Source organism: Boeremia exigua (genome assembly GCF_020726555.1).
Source record: "Boeremia exigua strain MPI-SDFR-AT-0100 chromosome Unknown C7974scaffold_16, whole genome shotgun sequence".
Lineage (NCBI taxonomy): Eukaryota > Fungi > Ascomycota > Dothideomycetes > Pleosporales > Didymellaceae > Boeremia > Boeremia exigua.
In genome coordinates, this window is record NW_025763533.1 from 1 (window position 1) to 18,955 (window position 18,955).

The 18,955-nt window shown below is 44.8% G+C and overlaps 4 protein-coding genes across 4 annotated transcripts; 1 reads left to right on the plus strand and 3 right to left on the minus strand.

Annotated features, from left to right (window-relative positions):
• Positions 1 to 4,992: 4,992 nt before the first annotated feature.
• C7974DRAFT_418707 (uncharacterized protein) lies at positions 4,993 to 6,078 on the plus strand (the record flags this gene model as incomplete). Its single annotated transcript, XM_046144175.1, has 1 exon — positions 4,993 to 6,078. One exon carries the CDS (start codon positions 4,993 to 4,995, stop codon positions 6,076 to 6,078), a length of 1,086 nt encoding a protein of 361 aa, XP_045990823.1.
• A 414-nt stretch (positions 6,079 to 6,492) lies between these two features.
• Positions 6,493 to 8,000, minus strand: C7974DRAFT_381279 (uncharacterized protein; the record flags this gene model as incomplete). Its single annotated transcript, XM_046140579.1, has 5 exons — positions 6,493 to 6,722; positions 6,759 to 7,163; positions 7,223 to 7,444; positions 7,499 to 7,525; positions 7,946 to 8,000. 5 exons carry the CDS (start codon positions 7,998 to 8,000, stop codon positions 6,493 to 6,495), a joined length of 939 nt encoding a protein of 312 aa, XP_045990824.1.
• A 499-nt stretch (positions 8,001 to 8,499) lies between these two features.
• C7974DRAFT_445632 (uncharacterized protein) lies at positions 8,500 to 10,312 on the minus strand (the record flags this gene model as incomplete). The annotated part of the gene is made up of 2 exons (XM_046145555.1): positions 8,996 to 10,312; positions 8,500 to 8,950 (listed from the first exon to the last, which is right to left on the minus strand). Coding segments are annotated over exons 1-2 (1,744 nt in total), but the record flags the coding sequence as incomplete, so codon positions are not given.
• Positions 10,313 to 11,178: 866 nt separating this feature from the next.
• On the minus strand, positions 11,179 to 17,925 carry C7974DRAFT_445634 (uncharacterized protein; the record flags this gene model as incomplete). Its single annotated transcript, XM_046145556.1, has 8 exons — positions 11,179 to 11,214; positions 11,259 to 11,343; positions 11,565 to 11,692; positions 11,733 to 13,211; positions 13,284 to 13,860; positions 13,951 to 15,779; positions 15,882 to 17,602; positions 17,847 to 17,925. The coding sequence occupies 8 exons, from the start codon at positions 17,923 to 17,925 to the stop codon at positions 11,179 to 11,181; spliced, it is 5,934 nt and encodes a 1,977-aa protein (XP_045990826.1).
• Positions 17,926 to 18,955: the final 1,030 nt, after the last annotated feature.

Genomic DNA, 18,955 nt, shown 5'->3' on the forward strand with positions numbered 1-18,955 from the left:
TTTTCGCGGCCTCTTCTAGCGTTTGCAGCTCTTCCTCGACTCCTTGTTGTGTCAGTTTATACTCAGCAAGCTGCCTCTGAACTGCAACCTCGACGTTGTCGTTTAGAGCATTTTCGGCTACCGCTGAATCAACAACAAAGTATCGCTGTAAACCCCCTGTGCGGAAAAAGCTCTGTACTTTGACAGTGTGATAGAGCGCGCCTCTTTCTCCTAGCCAAGCTTGCTGGTGATCTTTCTTACAGTGCATGCGCATTGTGTCCTTGTTGATAGTGATAAAGCTGCATGTCTTGCACTGCAGCCCGTCTAGCGGTTTCCCAAGCTCTTCTATCGGTCGCGCCGGCTCATCTGGAAGCTCAACGTCTGCTGCATCAACTAGCGCGAATTGATTGAAGCGTTCAACAACTTGTTTTCGAGTTGCAGCGGGCACACTGTGATGCTGCAAGAGATGCGTGTTAAGATTAACAACAGCAGTGTAATGCTCCCTGCATACTAAAACACCAAACTCTTGCAAAAAGCAAAGAATCTTATCGCAATTGTCAAGCGATACTTGCAAGCCTCTTTTACGGCGTTGTGCGCTGCTGCTTGTTGTGTTAACTCGCTCTTGCGGTGTTGACAGACGGCTGTCCCACACTAGCTCCATCGTGAGCCCTAAGTTAACCCCAAGTTAACCCTAACCCTGCTGTATCAGTAGATCTATAATTTGTTGAAAACAACAATACCGGCGCAATATTCAGACGCGTACAAGACGACTTTGTATGAGCGAAATTGCTGTGCAGTGCTTTGTTTCTGATGAGTTGGGTACATGAAGTTTGACGAGTCGCCTCCTTAATTTTAGTGCGAAACCCTAACGCTAAGCGATATTAAGCTAATTTTGCTGCGAGAAGGGCCTCTCTCGTCACCTCATATTGGTTAGGGCCTCTCTCGTCACCTCATATTGGATAGGGTTGCGCGAGGGACCACCAAAATGTGCTTCTTGATTAAGCGAAAACCCTAACGCTAAACCTGTTTCGCTGCGATTTGGTGTTCTCCACGCGCCCTTATATCGGGTAGGTAGGTTATTAGTAGTCTCTATATCTCTACTATAGTATAATCTAACGCGACTTTTCTAAAGTAATAATCTAAACCTAAAGGCTTTAGTTATTAAAAGGTCTCTAGTATCTTAACTAGAAGTAAGTAATCCTAGAAGTAGTATAGTTAAATATATATTAGACTACTTACTTATAACTAAATACTAATATAATATTATTTAGAGGCTATTACTAGCTAGGATAAGTTTTTAAGTATAATATAGTAATATAAGTAATAAAATTCTCTAATATAGTTCTAATTCTACTATAAGGTATATAGAAGCACTAGAAAAGTTAATAACTAGAGAGAATCTTATTCCTATAGGTCTTATATAAAGAATACTTAAAAACTATCTATTCTAGAACTACTATAGGCTTACCTTTTATACTTATAAGTCTTAGTTAGCTATAGATAGATAAGAAATAGTAATAGAGGTAAGTTAGAACTAAGTTAGAGGGGAGTTAGAGGTTATTTAAGTTAGGTAGTATCTTATTTATAAGATTTAAGATTTTAGTAGTTAATTCTTATAATTAGTAACTTAGATATATAATGCTTAGAAAGTAGCTAAAGATAACCTAGAAGTAGCCTAGACCTAGATACGAATTATAAAAGACATTTACTAGCTCCTAGTAAACTAGAAAGTTAGAGACAAAGTCTTCCTATTAATATAGAACCTAGCTAATAACTAGCCTAGCTATAAGCTAGCTACTCTTTAGCAAGGTCTCTTTAAAGTTATTAAAAAAGTTAGTTACTTATACTACTTAAGGTTACCTACTAGCTTAAAGATATATAATATCTTTATACTAGACGTCTTATATAAAGACCTATATAATCTACTACCTAGTTAACTTATACTAAAGCCTCTAGGCACTCCTATAAATAGGGTAGAGAAGTAGAAAGTATAAGAGATCTTAGATAGCTAGATAAAGTATTACTAGTTAGAATACTATACTAGCTAGGTTAAATATAACCTAGACCTAACTTAGTATTCTACTACTAATTTTAAGTACGCACCTTATAAGTTATAAGTATATTATTAGAAGTACCTATAATAGCTAGGCCTTCTACCTAAACTCTTATAGTAGTTATTAACCTAGTAAGAAGAGTAGTAGGTATAAGGAAAATAGTAAGGTTAATTATAATAAAGAAAATCTATAGTATTAGGTACCTTTAGTTTAAACCTATTCTATAAATACCTAAAATAAAGGAAATATTAATATATATTAGAGCTATAATATAGCTAGGTTAAGTAAGTCTTCTAACTAGAGTTCCTTATTAGATAGGTTAGAAAAGATATTAGAGAGCTTACTCTCTTTATCCCCCCTATCTAGTATCTTAAGGTTATTTTATTATACTACTTTACCTTATATATAATAACTACCTCTACTATATTATAAACTATAACTCTAACTTCTACTAGTAGTAGAACTACTTTTTTAAGTAGATGCCCTAGCCTTATATATCTACTAAAGGTTTGCTACTATCTTCCTTAATATCTAGACCTCCTCTATTAAGATACCTACTTTCTTAGTAAGCCTCTATAATATCTTTTAAGCCTATATATTATAGGTAGGTTATATATAGAAGTAGTATAGAAGAATACTAGTTACTAATACCTCTTTAAGTTATATAGTTACTACTTATATAATACTAGAAAGCTTAAGTGCTACTAAATAAATATTATGCTATATATCTATATATACCTTCTCTATAGTAGTAGCTTCTCTAGCTAAAATCCCTTCTTTATCCTCTACTAATGCCTTAACCTACGCGTTAAGTGCCTCTTTAAGAGTAGCATACTTAGAACTAATATAAATTAGAACCTTCCTAGGTTAGTATATAGTTATAAGTAGAATAAGAATATTATAATATTACTAGTTAATACTTCTTATTCTACTATATATAGTATATATACTAGAATAAGGTTCTTAAATTAAACTTCTATTTAATCTAATTACTCTTTACTAGGGCATATATAGAATAAAGGCAGATAACCTAATAGGCTACTACAAGAGCGCTAGAAGGGACTAGTATTAGTATAGTAACTAAGAAATAAGCCTAGAGAAGAATTAGTAGAGGCCTAAGTTAAAAGTAAGAATATTAACTTATAGTAGAAAGTAGTGTCTATTAGAGAACGTTAGTATATAGGCGCGATTATTTATACCTTACTACTAGCTTAGGCACTAAGCCTAGTTAGTTATACTAAGGATATAAAATTACTATATAAATAGTATTATAGACCTATAAGCCCTCTAACTTAGCTAGGTGCAGCCTTATTAGCTACTACTAAGCGCGTGCTATATATAAATATAGGGTCCTTTATTAATAATTATATAATAAATAAATAATAATAAGGCATAAATAAAGAGATAGTAAGGTAGAGTAGAGCTAGCTTAGAACTAAGTTAGTATAGGGATAAGCATAAGGCTAATTAACTATATTAGGGACAATATAACTATAAAGGAGAGAGGTAATATAAGAATTAACTACTAAAATCTTAAATCTTATAAATAAGATACTACCTAACTTAAATAACCTCTAACTCCCCTCTAACTTAGTCCTAACTTACCTCTATTACTATTTCTTATCTATCTATAGCTAACTAAGACTTATAGGTATAAAAGGTAAGCCTATAGTAGTTCTAGGATAGATAGTTTTTAAGTATTCTTTATATAAGACCTATAGGAATAAGATTCTCCCTAGTTATCGACTTTCCTAGTGCTTCTATATACCTTATAGTAGAATTAGAACTATATTAGAGGATCTTATTACCTATATTACTATACTAATAGTATTTATCTCTAAGAACTAATTAAATAGTGCTTATAAGCTTTGCTTAAAGTATAACCTTAACACCTAGCTTATAGTTATACTAATATTATAAAATTAAAATACTTTTAGAAATTAGTAAATTAAATAGCTAGTTACTTTATTTATACTTACTAGTAAAGCTAGTATATATTTTATATAATATAGCTTATTTATTCTAGTAATCTATCTTATTAATAAGTAGAAAAGTACTACTAGGTATAGACTTTATTTTTTTAGCTTTACTTAGTATTAGTATATAATTCTTAATTCTTAAAATTTAGTTTATTACTAAGTATTAATTCTAAATACTATAATTTCTAAATAGTAATTATAATACTTTATAGTTAATACTTAATTTATATATATTTATTATTAATACTTAGTTATATAATACTATACTCTAGAAATTATTTAGTATATCTAGTTATTTACTAGTTTAAGTACTAAATAGCTACTTTAGTTTATTCTTAATAGTTATAGTTAATAGACCTAGACTCTATACTACTATAAAAGTATATATTTACTATACTAATAATATTTTAATAGTATATTATAACTCTTATACTTCTAGTATCTATATAGAATAGATAATATATATATATAAGAAAATATAATAACTACCTTATACTTAAAGCTAATTTAATTTATATTATTACTATAAGGTTTATAAATACCTTAATAGATTTTAAGGTTTTAACCTCTATTATAAATATTTACTTAGTCTATACAATATATAGTATTTAAATACTCTAGATACTAATAGTATAAAGTTATATTATACTATAGTTAGAAACTTAGCTCTTTTATTATAACTAGATAATATCTCTTATAAAAGATTATAAGCAATGCTCTATTAGAACTATTAATCTTAAGCAGTATTTTAAAGATAGAGACACCTTTTACTAGAGTGCCTTAGTTATCTAAATTATAGGCTAAACGCTATTGAATGTGCTTAACGTCCTATAAACAGCACAGCTTAACTGCACGCTTTAGTACACATACGCACTGCTCAAGCCTTCTGCCGTTCCAGAATCTTAAACTTTCTTCTCGGTCTCATTCAAGTCTTGGAAGCTAAACACCAATTTCATCAAACTCAAAAGTAGCAGCACCACGATGCTTCGCAAACTCAACCGTGCACAGCGTGAAAAGCTCGATAACATGCTCGAGCGCGAGATGGCTTGCTTGTTAGATGCAGGCATGTCATGGGCCGAGGCCTACGCCTGGGCTACCGAGGCAGTGTATGAGGCTACAGGCTGTCGTCCAAAGGTCGCTGTCCATCGAACACGGCGCGATGCTGCATGCCGCGAGCATACATATGTTTGGAGATATAATCAGCGAGGTACAGAAGCCAAGCGTCGATATCATCGCACCACACAGTCTGGGACTGGAGCAGAGTTTGATCATATGTTCCAGAATGGTGCAGACTATTCTGATCTAGAGACAACTGGTAGAATCCTCGATGTTGACGAGTTTATGTGGCGAGCAAACATCATGACAAACTTACTCCAGAAGGGCATAAATGAAGATTATGCTCGTCAACAGGGCGAACGAGTCACGATTCGAGAGCTGGGAAAGCGCAATGACGCTGGTTTGGATGGTGTTTATAATGCTCGGTTTGCCCCTAGAGTGTACCGTGGTCAACGTGCACGCAAAGCAACGGATGACCGTGCTCGTTCAGACTCTCCGCATCGCCCTCATGCTAGCATGTCCAGTCGAGAATGCCCGCAGTACAGCGACTACTTTACCCACGAACCTGGGGATGACTTGCGTGCCCGCCACGAGACTCCTCGACAGTCATCCCGAAGCAGCTATAGGGGTTACCGCACGGAAGAGCGCCGTCCAGGCGGAATCTCTTCTAGCAACTTCGATGGCTGCAACGACCGCTCAGGCTGGTACGGTTATTCTGGAAACCGCACACCGCCCTTGGAAGCTTCTGGCGTGAAGCCTGCCGAGGATCTGTACGTACTCCTGGGAGTGCAGCGATCAGCAGGGCTTGAGGATATTAAGCAAGCACATCGTAGGTTGTGTATGAAGCACCACCCCGACCGCGTAAAAGGCGATTCTATAGCGAAGCAGGCGGCAACAGAGAAAATGGCACAGATCAATCAGGCATGTGATGTGTTGAAGGACAAAGAGATGCAGGCGTTCTATGATCGCACAGGGATGATTGGCGGCCTATCTGGTTCGCTGGATGCTTAGCAATGTGCTGATGGTGGGTGCGGAAGAGACTCATTTTATCTTGGCCGGAGACACTGATCGCGATGGTATCTGGGTCTGCTACTTGCAAGGAATTGGAGATTCGAGATGTGCAGATGAGATGGGATCAGGTTTAGGATCATCGAAGGAACCATGTTGACAATAGAATGACAGTCGAAGATCAAATTGTGAAGTCCAAGACCGTACTGAGCGTCGTTGGTGTGACCTGGACGTCCTGGCCGAGGCACGGACGCGCCTTGCCTCTTTCGAGATTCTGGGGAAGACAGGCGGAGCTCCAGATGCATCGCGACAACGCGCTTTAACCGTCTACGACGTGACCCGCAGCTCCCACCGCGCTCACTCGCCTGTTCTGCCCTCGCACATCCTTCTGCTATGACGGACCGAGCGGCCAAGCGCTTAAGCGCTTACGGCGGCTGAGCACCGAGTACGAGGACTCGGAGGACAACGTCGGGTGGAATACCAGCACTGCGGGAGCTTAGATAGCCTATTAACAATAGGAAGCTCTTGGACCTGCGTTGAAGACGCTTCGTGCTGGTAGATTGTTGGATTATACTGCTTGCGGCCTGCTTCTTGGCTCGCTGGCAACTCTCTATATCCATCTGTCTTGAGAGCGTCGTTGGTACTATCTGCGTTCCGTTGTTTGCGCTGCTACTAGCGCAAACCAACCACGCACAGTAATATCAACCCAACCAATACTCCAACTGCGATGCCAACTATTGCGCTTGTGCCAAGGCCTGTAGAGCCTGATCTTTGTTCTGCGCTAGCGCTTGCTGAAGATGTGCTCAACGAGTCCGTCGCTGTCGCAGTCGATGATTGCGAGACAGTGCTCAGCTCTGAGGCAGTCTGCACGGCTAATCGTGATGATGTGCTGAATTCCGCCACGCCAGCTATAGCGTACACTTCGGGTTCTGCGGCACGGAACGTGAGATCGTCTCTACTGCAGCATGTCGTGTTGATTGCGTCTTGTTGTGGCCAATGTGCTATACCTCCATTGCCAACGATAGCACAGCACCACAACGACTTTGGTTCCAGACCGTTCATAACAAGACCGGTCTTTCTGAGAAGTTCTGGGGACGTTAACTTCAATATTCAACTCACTTCGCTCACGCCATCACAACTAACTTACCAATATCTGCGCAGTGCTTAGGACACGCTGGATCCTTCCAGGTCTTGCCTGTGCAGCCATCCCGCCAATACCAGTTTCTTGAATCGATATCTCTCTGAGGAATACAAAGCCCGTTTGTTAGACACAAATCGCCGTCAGCGCAGCAGGTAGAATGGAGTCCAGCGGCTACAGCAGTCATGTTGCACGGCTTATGTGCTTTACTATCCCATGTTGTGTCGCCCACTGTGTTGTACGAAGTAACATGACGTATTGCCACTGACTAACCCAGAAGCATACATTTCCTCCACCTGCGAGACTCGAAAACTGCTGGAGGTTTTAGGTAGTTGAACGAAAAGATGTCAGAAGCTGCAGGTTACCTCAAAAGCCTGCGATTCTTGTAAAGATAAAGTCTTCGAGTGGCCTAAGGCCAACCATTGTAGGGATCAGGAAGCAAACTTGTCTCGATCCTGTCAGATAGAGAACCAATCAGGCAGGTCGTGGGCATGATACAGCCCTGCTGCAGCAGTCTCCGCTCGCCGTTGCGATATTCTTAGCAAGCCACCAATACCGCTGCCAAGACTTGTTGTGTGATGAGTTCCCGGTTTGACGAGTGCCCGCTCAGCCTCGTGGCTGATTTACATTGAACAATTACACCCTATGGATTGAATTTCTTGGCCTCTTGTAGACTCGAGAACTATTATGACGTTCCTCAGGAGAGTGGTGTATGCTTGGCTACCTACTTACAGTTTCGATCGCGACCTGTGACCTGCGACAGATCGGACCCACCAGCGCAAGCCATCTCGACCGGTTATGTTCCTGCACACGTTGATCGTCGCACGTTGCTGTCTTGCTGATGCCAGGCACCTATGAGACCAAGACAACGATGAGACGTGTCGACGTTGTCTTCCCGCAACCACGACTGAAGACAGTCACGCAGCAAGACATGGAACGTTGGGGTTTTAGCACTCGTTCGGTCTGTTCGATTAAGAAGATGCAAGGCATCTCTGTATCCTTGTACATTAGGATTTACGCGCATTACTTCTCGTTCCGCACCTACGCATGTTTGGTTAGGCCAACAGCGGGGCGGACGCAACACACCGAACGGGCAAGGACGTCCTTGGCACTACCGTGCCCATGCACGCTTCTATACACGCGTGTATTTATACATGCTACTATTTCTTAACCAAACAATTTTACTCTACAATACTTACTAATGCTATCTATACTGGAAAGTAATAGTAACAAACTAATTGGAGTCCATTTTAAGTATTATATTGTTCTGCTCCAATACAATTCACGCTCGGTCTTGTGTTTCGCTAAAAGTGCTTTATACCTTTCCGCTTTACAGCGTAGGGGAATCTTGCGGCCCAAATAGGGATCGAAAACCCAGCCACTGGGTCGAATACCAGAATAAATCCCAGAGTGCAGGTCGTACTTATCTGGGGCTTCCGCAAACTCAATCGAATGCGGCATCTCTTCCTGGTTTGAGGAGAGTGTGTACACGTCTACACCAGCCTCCATACCCGCCGCGATCGCGTCCTTAAACCACAACTTCCCTTCACTCCAGCCTTGACATGCTGATTCCATAGGCTCTGAGAAGATCCGCTTGAGAGTTTTGTATCGTCCATTTTGCATCATCTTGATAAGGCCGCGCTCAACCAGTCTAGTGAGATGCTCGTCAGCTTCATCCCACAAGACCAATGTCTCCAATGTGGGTGGGAACATTGTAGCGAAATACCGAACAACCAACTCGTCATGGTCATCCTCGTGGTGTATGTTGCCATTCTCATCCACAGTGTCTGGCTCACCCCTGGATGCGAACCTAAAACGGTCGTATATGCCTTCGCGCTCCATGCAGAGCTCTATGTCCGACATGCAAATTGACATGTGCTTCATAGCTGGCAATGTCTCGAAGTGTTCAAAGTCCTCATTGTCCATGATAGCACAATGATCTCCCACTATGTTACGAGGATAGTCGCCCCACCCGCTCGTATAGCCATACCACATCAGGCTCTGAAGCGAATTCTTTTGAACTCTCGCGACAACGTTAGCCGTTCCAGTAGATCCGTCAAAATCATCGGGCCCATCGAATCGGATCGACATAGTCGCCAGTTGCCGTGGCGCAGACCAAAAGATATCTTGATCCTCGCCAAAAGTCCCACTACAACCATGTAGGAAGATGTGTTGAACGGAAGAGCTCCCTTCTGTTAGGATGTTGCTTATGCACTGTTCTTCCTCTTCATTGTAGTTGTAGTCCATACTGTCTCCATCACTCCAAGCACGAAGCCCCTTAAAGCAAATGATGTCTAGCGAAGGCAGCCGGAGTAGATGTGAGAATAAGGACGAACAATGTTCTTCATCGCGATCATCCGTCATCCAGGTGCCCGAATCCACACCCACAGCCACGTTCTGGATGCTGCAAAATCCTTTCGGCCAGAAGTTCTTTTTCTGCGTGCTCTTGATGCACTCAGCTATCAATGCTTTCAAGGAACTGAGACAGGAGCCTTCTTCCTGTGAACGTGTGATGAACTTCAGATCCTGGAGGCGCTCAAGCTTAGCAAAGAGTAAGGCCTTCAGAAGCCCGTCGTGACCACTTTCAACATAATTAAGGACCTCTTCAAGAGTTCCAAGTTCGAGATCCTCTCCCAGTTGTTCCTCGAACCAGGACAGGTATCGTCTAACGTCTTCTCTCGTTACTCCATGGTTCGCAGGCTTGCCCATCTGCCCACTGACCATTGGCGCGTAAAGGTCAAATTTTTGCCATTCAGACCACTGTGTCCGGTCTCTCCAGACCTCGAACGACCGCACATTCCATGCTGCGATAGGGTTTTCCTGCCCAAAAGCACTTCGCAGCAACAGGGGCACAGTAGACGGATCCAGGTCAGATGCAACCCGATACTTCGCGTACGAGTCCTGGTGGCGTTCCAGTGCACCACGCGAAGATATCGCGAGTCGTTTGCAGACGCAAGCCAGGTCGAACTGCGTTGAAAAAGGGAGGTAATCCATGACCATAAGGATAAGCTCACTTGATGGGTCCTGGATAGAGCATCGTGGCTCCATTTGGCGAGCTCTGTGTTCATCCATCATATTGGATTCGTGGTGAGGACGAGAAATGTCAGGTAAGAAAACAATAGTCAACGTTGTGGTCACCCTGCATCTGATATAGTCATGATTGCTCCGAGATACTGCCGCATTCAGGCAGCCGTTACATGCTAAAAGCCGCCGTCTACTCGTTAATCAACGCCACAGAACGGCAACACCCGAAAGACACGAAATGTCTTCTCGTAGGCGAGCTAAAACCAATGATCTCTGCGCTCTTACGTACTAGTCCCGGATAGACTACGCGACTAACGCACTATCGTTGACACCGAAACTGCGACCACGACGAGCGCGACCATGGCAATGCAAAGTGTCCAGTAAGATTGAAGCTAGTCGGTGCCATTGCTGGAACAAGAGCTGTCGCGCCCAGTCGAGCCGTGGGGATCAACAACGTATCTTCCAACCACCGCCTATAATGGGAGAGACACACTGTCGGTGCCTCTCAGCACAAGCTCAGACCAGAAGTCACGAAGTTACCCCAGGGTGTTGCTTCTCAGTTACTTAGTACACAGGCGCAGTATAGTACCAGTACGCTCAGGATCATCTTGTGCTTGGCGCAAGGCTGCAAATCAACCCATTGATTCAGGGGTAGAAGGAGCAATAACAGTGGTAACAGCATCATTTCAAAGCGGTAATGGAAGTCAGATAAATCAACGTCTAGGACGAAGGTGCGGAGACTTCGAGTTGGCAACAACCGAAGCATATGTGCTCCTCTTAATGCTCCAATACACACTGCGATGTATGTGGTGTCTTTGCTTCACCTCAGTGGACGACCACACGCGGATCTTGGATGAAACGGCCTAAGGCGATTCGATCGTATGATGGAGGCTTTAGGCCTGCCACTCCTGATCATGAACTTTATAGAGGGTTTGCATACTTTAAAAAACCATGGCTTTGAAGCTATTGTTCCCGCGCTGCGATGTATGTTTATAGTCTGCCCGCTAACACTCAGCTATACCTCAAAATCATTCTCAAGTAGCCTAACTCCTTGCAAGATCTTGCCCATGTGTGTCATCTCGATGTGCTCACTGTTCTGACGTAATCTGGTAACACACACTTTCAGGAAGTGTACAGGACTTTTCGAAAATCTCGGACAATAAGGTTCACTTTCGGGCTTTTGGCGAGAGATGATGAAGCCATCTGGGCCAAGCACGACATCGTCGCTGGCTGTTTTCCAAGCGAGACCTAGCGACTTGCAGAGCTCTACGTAATCATCAAAGGACGAAAGGTAGAGCTGACCGGCAAACTGGCACAAGAGACTCACAGTCGCTCGTGGAACGCTCCGATGAATTTTGCTTCGCGATACGCTGTAGAGATCCAAGCGGTCGAGTGAGTCATATCCCAAGTTGACTTTTGCGGAGTAAAGACGGAGATCAACGTACACAGACTTCTCTATAGCTGTTAGAAGCTTTTGGACCTCATAAGGACTGACGATGATGAGTACATCAGGATCTTCCCGGTTCCTCAGAATCCACTGGACGGGTCTTTGGAATAGATCTGAGTACATTCCTGGACCAAACGATGTGTCCACAGTAACAGCAAGGTCCCGCGTGACCAGGATGGTATTGGGGAACTCGGACACGTCAAAACTTTGCGCCGCGGATGTAGTTTCGAGGATCTTGAAAGCTGGCCGAAATGGATCCGTCGGCCATGTACCCTGGACAATGAACTGTTCCAAACCCGGATGGATTTGATGCTCTGCTGGCTCAACCCTGGGCAGTTTCTTGATTTGACGTTCTTGCTCAGCTTCGGGCGCTAACTCTCGCTCTTGCTCTTCATCAAATGAGGCACGGTGCGTGTCTGTGAGACCAAATTGTTCGCATCGATTCCGAAACTCGAGCGCATAATGCTGATTGATATAACCGAGCCTTGATGAGAGATCGAACTGCGCTCTACCTGGGTTGTATCGCATTTCTAGAGTTGGAGCATCATCTTCCACAAATTCCTTGGCGCGCAGAGATCTGGGCTTGCCTTGCTCGTGGTGATTCAGATGCCCCCAAAGTGGTTGTTGCATGGTGAAACGGAGTCCTTGATTCAACCAGATTGGTATCGCTCGACGCTGATCCTTGCACGTCTCTGTGATTGCCCAGGACAGAACATCTGAGACAGTGATCCTTGCAGGTTCCATAAATTCCTGATGACAAACTAGTCGTATCTCTTCCTCTATGTCTTTTGGAACAAAGAACATCACACTTTGTCCTTTTCCAAGTTTACGCATCCTCATACATGCTTGCACCAGCCTGTCCTTCGTCACGTTGGCTCCTAGAGTGACAGCGGCCTGATAGTCTGCTGGCAGTTTCAGGTCTATTCCTCTGGTGTGTGCTTCATCGAGGTAGACGAGACATTGAGCCATTTGATCCACGAAAGGGGAGCCTGAAAGTTCCTGGATCTCACCGCTCTTATCTAGCGCCATGATTTCATCTTGGTCGTTGAGGAAGATAACTCCTCTTGTTTGCTCATCAGACTGATAAAGATCTAACCATCTCCGGGCGAGGTCTATATTTGTGGAGTCGATGACCTGGGCACCAACATCCAGAAGTACTCGCGGTCTTGAGTCCATTTTCGTAAGGACATTCAAGAGAGACTGAGTGCCAAAGCCTTGTGCCGTCACATCCTCTGACATCAAAATGACGCCGTTCTCTGGGCGTAACAAGTTTTTCAAAACCAGAGCATTGGTATGGCTCTGCTCGGGGATGTCCAGTTGCCTGATATCCAGAGGTAGCGTATACCTGGAGTCATTGGTGCCACTAAATCCAGTTGTAGGATGCGTCTTCCGTTTTGCAAGATCCCAGCCTGAGGCCGAAAGCTTGTGTGGGAACTCCTTACACTCTCTGGGAAATACCATTCGGCATAAGTAGTAGTCAATAGCAGCTTTGGAATAACGTAAATGAGGGAAAATCATCGCTGTACACTGGAGATGATCCTTTAAGTTGACTCCTTGAAGATGCTTGTACGGCCCTGGAAGTGTTGGAGCCGTACGTACCCAGGCCTGATACTCAAGTTCCGCGTTGTCCGATCGCATGAGAGCTTCAAATGAGTCAAATAAAGCTTCGTCTTTCAGTCCACCGTAGTAGTAGCTCAGGCATGTCAGCACGATTACGACATCTGGATGGCTAAACTCAGATCGCGGGGTCGGGCTATCTTTAGCTCGATACGGGACAGCAAGCTTGGTTCTTTTTTCTCTGGTCTCATCTAGACCGTAGTCCACTCTCCATCTCTTCCGAGAAAGCGCAAAACCAAGGATGCCACCAGCAAGAAGACCACGCAGAAGAAGGATCTGACTAGCGATCGTCTTGTCCCAGAACTGGCTATGCTCGACATTTCCAGCTTCCGTGGCGGTCAACTCCCACTGCGTGATGTACCTATGAACCCCTTGTCTGATTCGAGGAGGTTGGCGTGAGATGGGAAGTCTGGTCAAACCAGTCTCGCAAATATGGTCCGCAATACGCTTGAGAATCATCCTCTCGGCATCGCGACGCAGTATTCGAACTCTAGGCAATCTCCCTTGATGTCGGTCATCGATCTCAAGCGAATGGGGAAACTCAAACTTGACTTCAGCACTGTACTGGTACATCAGAGTCAGAACTTCCTGTGCCACATTCCACCGGTCTGGGCTTTGCTAAATCGATCTTTGTTCCCCGAGGGTATACACGAGCTCAAATTTGACACTGAAATTTTCATCGCTCTCATCGACTACATCCCTTGAGAAGTTGTCGAGAAATTCTCGAGTATCTCCTAGGGACTCTGCAACAGCCAAGCAGCTGCTTAGCGTCAATTCTAGCTCTTTAAGCTGGAGGGAGAGCAGGTGCTCTGGCTGAGCGAGCCAGACACCTCCTTTGCTCTTACAATCAATCAGCAGATGGTGGATAGCTGCAGCCCCTTTTTCATTGACTTGAATGTCTCTAGAGAAAGGTATCTCGTAAATCGGGCGATCAAGAAGTCCAGATAGCTTGTTGATCAACATTTGGTGCATTTGCTTAGCCTGGGGCTTGGCCACAATAATTCGCACCAGCTTTTGACCATCACCGAGCACAGAAGCGACGATGGGTACTATCACGGAAGATTTACCCTCCCCCATGTTCAACTGCATTACTGCATTGTCTCCGTCTGGCGGATGAATCATAAACTTGGCGATATGCTGTTGAGCTTGCCGGATCGTGATGTCGCTCTCGCATTCCATGAGCAGCCACTCTGGGTAATCTCGGGGCCTCCAGGCCTCGTGCCCAACATTCTCAAGCTCACGGAGTAGATCCATGGAATCTTCCTGGCACCGGATCATTCGCCTGGCTTTTTGCAAAGCTGCGACGGCGAGACCATATTGTACGACAGCGTCTTTCCATGGACTGGGCAGTTTTACCCAGTTTGACCTCCTTAGTTGCTTTAGAAGAAACAGCGGAGAGACTGTCGGTATAATGCCAGCTCCAAGGAGAATAGAGTGCACTTTCGCGTTGGCGCTCTCTGCATCTGACTCCGACCAAGAGACTGGCTGCATCGCCCTGTAAATGGCGCTGTAGCTGTGCTCATAATGTTCTTCACATTGAGTGAGATGCTGTTCAAAGACAGCTCGTCGTTCATCGACTCTGGTCAAGCTCTTGGTGTCAGATGTCTCTAAACTTAAGAGACTGTTGCGTAATCCATCTAGATACCGGCGCTCATATTGAAGCCTGTCTTTGGAATCTAGAAAATTGATCACCTGCGCTAGTCTCTCATTATCCCTGGAATCTGAAGGAGACTTCTCAATAAGACTCCCAAAAGCCAAACGAGGACCGAGACTGATATTGGGAGCATCGTGACGAAAAATATTCATCACCGGAGAAATGACTCGTATCCGCTCAGTGGTTTCTGTTGCAGGGAACAAACATCGGCTTCCAGTAATACCAGACTCTACCGGAATCGTTTTGAGCGTAGCAACAAACGCTTCGAGATACTGCTTGAACCCTCTGTTGGCCCACCACGTTCTCCAAGCCGGGGTCACTGACTTCAACGCTTGCGCGACATCAATGTATGACTCCATGTGGTAATCGCTTGGCTTTTTCGGAGTCTGACAGGGCCACTGTCTCGCGAGTCCATCTCTGAAAATATGTATCGCTTGCTTCTTGTCTTTCCCAAGCTCACGCTTCATTCGATCCGCGATCTTTCCATCGCCCTTGGCGGTTCGCGCCCGTGACTTTCCTTCTGGACCTTGCTTAGATCTTATCATGTGGAGAGATGCCGCTGCCTCTATCGTTTCAGGTCGCAAATCGTAGCCCTTAGAGAGATCATGAGACTCGCTCGAGGGCAGTGTAGCAGCTGCCACAGCTGGAGATAGTGCCATCATGAGAAGTGCTTGGGTGATCTGGTCATCTTGCTCGTTGGAGTATGCTATTGTTGAGAGCCATACCATCAGCTCTATCTTGTTAAGCCATTGTTGATTCTCTTGGAATGCACAGTGCAATTGACACCAGTGGGTTGAGACAAAATTGCTTGGCTTTCGGAGCCACTGTGAATCGTATTCTAACTCCCGTTTCTGGGGAGTGCTTCCGCGATTGTTGAAGGAACCAGATGCAATAAGCTTGTATAAATACTATGCTAATCCTCCAACCACGGGCTGCACGAGACATTCACGATGATGGAAAGCTCGGATGGCTATCTCAGCCGCGCGCGCTGCTCGAGTGGAGTTTTCCGTACCCCTCGGGTGATAGATTCCATCATTGGTGCGGATATTTTGGTTGTAGTCACGAGATATGGCCCGCTGAACGAGTTGCATAGTTGTGTGCGTTGGGACATCTGATGGAGCTGTTGTTGGGGATGCGAAGAGGAATTCGACTTCAGAGAACCGCTGCAAAACATTTTGGACGGTGTCAAAGAATCTATCATCTTGGGCCGTAAGATTCAATTCCGGAGACCAAGCCACGTGCTGAATCGATCTATAGCCGTCCGGACAGTAGTGACGACTTGGGGCCAGTGCAGCGATGAGATTCAATGTGTGGCGAGCAGCAAGACTCAAGCTCGTAGGCGCGTGAATCGGTGCGGAACGGAGGATCTCCAGGGCCATATCGGCGCCTCGCTGTCCAAGGAATGGATCGGGGAGATAGAAAGAAGTAAGAGCATGCAGATGTGCGAGATAGAGCTTGCTCTCAAGCTTCGTGTTTGCGACTAAGCGGCCAAGGAGCTCGTCCATCTGGTAAGGCTGAACACGTCGACTTGTACCGGGAAGTACAGACACAACAATGTGGTCATGGATTGAATCGACAATCTGCTTTTTGTACTTGAGTTCGCCCTCGGGAATGATGAGCATCCTCATTGGTGGATTTTGGTCATTGCGGAGTACGAGCTTGCTCCTGAAGCCCACAAGCATTCCGATTGTCTGGTTCTCATCGACTCGCATATTACCATATTGTCGTGACCAGAGGGCCGTGTCTCCTTCCTCTTGGTAAAATTGCAGGTGTAGCCTCGGTAGTAAAATCTCCAGTCGCTTCTTCTCTTCGTCATAAAGAATATGTACATTCAATGACGTCTCAAGGTGGGCCATGACTGCTGCAATGCGTTGGCCCAATTCGCCTAGAGGCGATAGAAGAAATACTTTGTTGTTTCGATGTAACATCCATGACCGAGCACCTTGTTCAAGGCGCCATTCTTCCGAATTTATTGGAAACGGATCGTTCGGGAGACAGAAACTGATGACTTTGGTGTTCTTATCGTACCAATGTATGTATCCGTCAACGAAGGAGTCCGGCAGTACTCCAGCAAAGATTCTCTGAGGGACGAGGTCAAATGATGTCATACCATTCTCCAAACGAATGAACAAGTCTTGTGCCTGTCTCCCAAAATGAGCCGTATACCCATGGAAAGGTTGGGCCGTGCAAAATGTCATCCCCGGACTTGTACTCGGCATCACCAAAAGTAGAGAATCGTTGAAGAGTCTCTTGTAGTCAGAGTGACAAACATACTCTAAAGGCAGACGAGAGGAAGGGAGATCGTTAACTAGCAGCTCTCCAGTGTAAATGTTGAGATCCACCCTAAGATGGTTCATCATCGTGGTATACCAGCGGTCGGTTCCAGAAGAAAGTGTCCAAATCGTCGTGGGTGAGAAGTACGACCATCGTCTCTGAGTGGCGATAGAGAGGAACATGCTACCGGAGGCTTGCTCGTCAACCAGTATTGGGCGGGCTCGAAACATGGTCAGCCTTGCCCTGTCACGTAAACGTTCCTGTAGGTAGTTGTTGTCCTCATGCATGAGACCCGCATTGTCGTTGATGATAATAGCACATTCAACTAAAATCGACGCGAGGTGCGAATCTTGAAGAACACGCTTGTGTTCGCCTGCATGCTATGTAGTCGTGGTCCACGAATGAATGAACGAAGGATCGAGGCAGCACAGAATATGCGCTGATTGGGTGATCGATACCTAGGTAAGCAATCGTAAGGGGAGAGGTAGAAATCGTGGTGAAGTCGAAAGGGCGATTCAGGACTTGACCCCGTAGTTCCAGCCAGCGGGCGCCGCAGACCCCGTCGGGGGCCGCAGGGTCCGACACCCGCGAACTGCAATTAGATAAGCCCCGCATACCTTGGCGCCAATGATGCGCTCCCTCCCCTGTCAAATATATCTCTGTTCCATTTGACATCTTAACACAGATAAATGTCATGCTGAATAACAACGATGAAGTGCATTAGAGTTCCTGGCCAGATCGCTTTAACAACATGTACGGCAATACCACACGTTTTGTGAATGTTTCCTCTGCTTCTTTCGCGATCGCTTGGGACTATCAGAACACGTCGCATACAGTATAAACCACTTAGGAAACAAGCGATTCTCAGCAAGCTCTTTGTCCGCGATCAAGTATTCCAACTTTTCAATCTCGCTCATTTCGTGGGACCGTCTCGTGTCTGCTGTCTTCAATCTACAGTCCCAGTGGTCAATTATCGAACACCCGCTTCTTACAACGCAGCCTTCGTGATATCAAAACGACCCTCAAGCTCTAGTATCTGGCATAGCTAAAGGCCGCACTTTATTCAGCCTACAGCAAACTAGCAATGTCCAATAAGAGGAACGAAGGCTTTGCTGACAAAGGATCTGATAAGCAAGAGCGCTCGCTCCTTAAATCCACTTCCCATCATCCAACGTCGGTGAGCGGCGGCATTCTGTCTCGGTTTAAAGAGAAACCTAGTGCTGCCGTTCTGGCCTATTGTATCTCCTCAATTCGCATAACGGTCGTTAATAAGTACGTCATTTCAGGATCGTCCTGGAACTTAAAGTCTTGAGAGGCAGCAAGGCCAAGAGATGTATATCCACCATGTATGAGAAACTTGCATTTTAACAGAAAGCCAGGGCTTCCCGTTTCTTTCTTCTTCGCTGGCATGGTGTACACCAGCACCAAGTCCCTTCAATCTCTATCTGTACCGGTATATGCTATCTCCAAGAACCTGACCATCGTCATCATCGCCTGCGGTGAGGTCCTTTAGTTTGGTGCAAGCGTGGCTTCGCTGTCTCTGTTGTTATTTGAGTTCATGATTCTTTCAACACAGTATGGAGGGACACTGTCCAAGAGCCCTTGTTTGATACTCAATTTCCAAGCGGTATGCTGGTTTGGTGTACCGTCCTATCTGGCGGTCATTTTCTTTGGTGGTTTACAGTGATAGGGCCCTTGTCTACGTCCAATGGCTGGTGGAGTCGCT